The 3,289-nt window shown below is 57.4% G+C and overlaps 1 protein-coding gene across 1 annotated transcript in view; it reads left to right on the top strand.

The window, feature by feature from the left end:
* Positions 1–374: 374 nt before the first annotated feature.
* Positions 375–3,289, top strand: part of ATCAY (ATCAY kinesin light chain interacting caytaxin) — a 40,238-nt gene continuing 37,323 nt past the window's right edge. The window contains exons 1-3 of the mRNA XM_077747158.1: positions 375–463; positions 2,121–2,243; positions 2,790–2,906. Of these exons, the coding sequence (XP_077603284.1) occupies positions 2,149–2,243; positions 2,790–2,906 (212 nt within the window). The 5' untranslated portion in view covers positions 375–463; positions 2,121–2,148. The remainder of the gene's footprint in view (positions 464–2,120; positions 2,244–2,789; positions 2,907–3,289) is intronic.

Below are 3,289 nucleotides of genomic sequence, written 5' to 3'. Positions count from 1 at the left end.
TGTGATGGGGTCCTCAGGACAGTTTCCCTTCCTCCCTGCTAATCTAAGAAATGAGGCCATCGCGGTCATTTGTTTGTTTGTTTGTTTGCTCCCTGTTTTGTTTTTAAATCTGTGATGCGCCATCAGGAAATCATTTCCGCTCCTGCCCCCGGCGAGGCTCTTGGAAATACTCCCCTTTCNACACCCCCCCCTCCCCCCTGCGCGCAGCGAGCCGGGGCCGGGGCCGGGGCCGGGGCCGCTGGCCGGCCGCTAACTGCGCCCGCCCCCCACCTGGACAAAAGCGCCCCCACCTGCGCCGCCACGTTGCTCCGGGTGACCTTCCTCGGGCGCGGAGCCCGCCCCTGCTCGCGTCCTCCTGCGATGCTCTGAAGGCCCAGGAACCGCGCTCCGAAGGCGAGGGATGCCCGGCGGCTTGGGCGCGGGGCTCGCCTTTGTCTGCGCGTAACCGGCACAGGCCGCGGAGGTGAGTCCTCTGTCCTTTCCCCCGGCCCTGCCCGGGCACGCTTGCTTGTCCGGGGACGTCGGCTCTTGCAAACCCCCTTCTGGCAGGTGGGGCGGCTGGGAGCGGGGACCCACGGTCTTGTGATTCTGTGGGTGACAGCGCAGCCCGGTCTCCCGGAACCGAGGAAAACCTCCCGCGGGCGTCCACACCCACAGCCCGCCCTCCGCGCCCACCGCTCACCAGGAAGGCAGAGGAAGGCACCATTTTCAGGACGTGCTTGGAGATTAGGCTGATAAAACCCTCAGCCTCTCTCCCGGACGCTTCCTGAGAGACCGAAATGTACACGCCCCACCTCTGTGCATTGTCTATTTATAACACCGTGAGCGGATTTGGAAAAGAGAGAGAGAGAGAGAGACTTGATAGATGTGTACATGGAGGCTTGCCTATGGGCGGGGAGGCAGGGAGAGGGTGGAAGACGGCTGCCTCCCGCTCGGTCTGCATCCGGATGGAGACCCTGACTATTCAGCCACAGCGCAAGGGCACGCCTCTCCGCTGCCCCTCACTCCGCCTCACTTTCCATCCTCAGACTGATCGCTGATCTTAGAACAGGAGCCTGCAGGGCCCACGGGGGACCCACCCACACCCCACATTTACAGGATTGTGGAGCCGGCCTGCGGGGCTCCAGAGCCTCCGCTGTGGGTGGAATTGGGGGGCGTCCTTCCTGGGGGTCTGAGGTCGCACCCCACTTAGGATAAGGAAAACAGAGGCAGAGACCACCCTCTTTGGAAAGAAAATGAATTTCCATTGACCGGAACTTTCCCTTGCAGTGAGGTCCTGGGTGGTGGTTATCATCCCAGGCATCAGGAAGAGAGGAAGAGATTTTTTTTTTTTTTTTTGGCGTACTGCGTCTTACTGTCCCTCCTCCATGAATGAATGACGACATTCAGAACAGTGACAAGAATCCGGTGGGACACTCTTACCCAAGTGTGTGTTGGGGGGGGAGGGAGGAGAGGGTCTAATTTTAGCCAGCCACCCCTCCCCCCTGCCTGGCCTTCTGGCCCAGGCTTCCTCTGGGTCCCCCCTCTCTGTCCCACAACCCCAAATGCAGACCCCACTTTCAGGGGCTGCTATCCGGTGAGGCTTCAGACGACACACCCAAACTGTTAGCCATGCACGGCTCTGGCGAGCGGGCAGCCCTGGCCTCCTGAAGGGTGAGGGGCTGGAGGCAGTGCTATGTGAGAATAACCCCTCAGGAGCTAGCTGCTTGGAGGATGGGGTGCAAGGGCACAGTGGGCCCTCGGTAAGGACCGTCAAACCCTGGCCGGGGACCTTTCGCAAGCATGCAGTTACAACCCAGTTTCTCAATCGCAGATCCATGGACATTGGGGCTGGATCATTCTCGGTCCTGGGGGCCCACCTTGCGCACCTAACGGCGTTCAGCAGGATCCTTGCCCTCCACCCCCTTGATCCAAGGAGCCCCTCTCCAAGCTGTGACAACCAAATGCCTCCAAACATTGCCAAGCATCCCCTGGTGGGGAGGGCGAGGGCGAAATTATCCCCAGTTGAAAGCCACTGTTTAAAAGCACAGAACCCATGGTGTTGACTGAGTTAGATCCTGGAATGTTACACCCAAAAGGTATCATAAAGATGATTTCTAGTCCAACTCTTTGATTTGCAGATGGGGAAACTGAAGCTGGGAGGGGTGAATGGCCGAGTCTCCCATGCCTAGGGATAAACCCACATTCTGCCCCCTTCTGCAGCTCCTCAGAACAATAAAAACAAAACTTGAGTCTTGTGATTGGTAAGAATTATGCTCCCGACTTCCGACCCCCGTCTCTTTCCACACTGCCTTCGTTGGCCCTAAGGTCAGCAGGGTGTCAGGATTTGCTTCTTTATTAGGGGACAGAGAGGCAGGGCAGGTAGGCTGGAGAAGACAGAGGTGGGGTTTGAAAGTGTCAGTCCCAGCAAGGAAGCTTATGTATATCAGTCACTAACACTTCAGTATAAATGATTTTAATTGGATTGATTGCTTCCCAGTTTAAGTCCAAGGTAAGGGAGGGATCATGAACCCTAAGGAGCACGGACTTCAGAACTTCAGAGAGAAGGGGGCTTATATCTGGGGGCTCAGCTCGTCACCTGGGTTCCAACTGCAGACCCACCTCCAGACCTCAGCTCTCTGCACCTCTGTTTTCTCGCTTGCATCATGGGGAAACCTCACAGGGCTGGGCAACGATTCGATATAATAACGGATCCAACACTCTGCTTATTGGTCTGAGGTGCCACACACGAGTGGGGGGTTGTTGTTACAGTGACTGTCCAGTAAAACCTCCGCATGGCTCTCCTTCAGGACTCAGCTCTGCTTCGAGCCAGCGCCTCCCTCAGTTCCCATGGGGACCACGGAAGCCACGCTCCGGATGGAAAACGTGGACGTGAAGGAAGAATGGCAGGACGAAGGTCTTCCGAGGTACCGCGTCCCCGTCGCCACGTCAGCCCTTGCTGGGGGCGGGGATGGGAGGGGCCCGAGATGCCAGGCACATAGCGGATATTTGCTAAATTATTTAAGATGGATTTCCCACCCCCGCCCCGCCAGAGCGCCACAAAGCGCCCATTCCCATGCTATTTTAAGAATCCTGAACGTTCTTCTGCAACCATCTCATGGACTATTGATACTCTTGCGAGAGTTCCCATGAATCTAGATGATGGCATATTCTTACCTGTGGCAGCCGGAGGGATCCGGTCCTGGCGCAGACGCCCACCCCAAAGATGTCCAAGCCCTAATCCCCGGACTCTGAACATGTGCCCCTACGTGGCAAAGGCACTTGCAAGTGTGTTTAGGCTGAGTTATCC

This window comes from Crocuta crocuta, unplaced genomic scaffold (genome assembly GCF_008692635.1).
Source record: "Crocuta crocuta isolate KB4526 unplaced genomic scaffold, BGI_CrCroc_1.0 scaffold110, whole genome shotgun sequence".
NCBI lineage: Eukaryota > Metazoa > Chordata > Mammalia > Carnivora > Hyaenidae > Crocuta > Crocuta crocuta.
The sequence above is the reverse complement of the archived record's forward strand: the minus strand, read 5'-3'. Positions and strand labels throughout refer to the sequence as shown.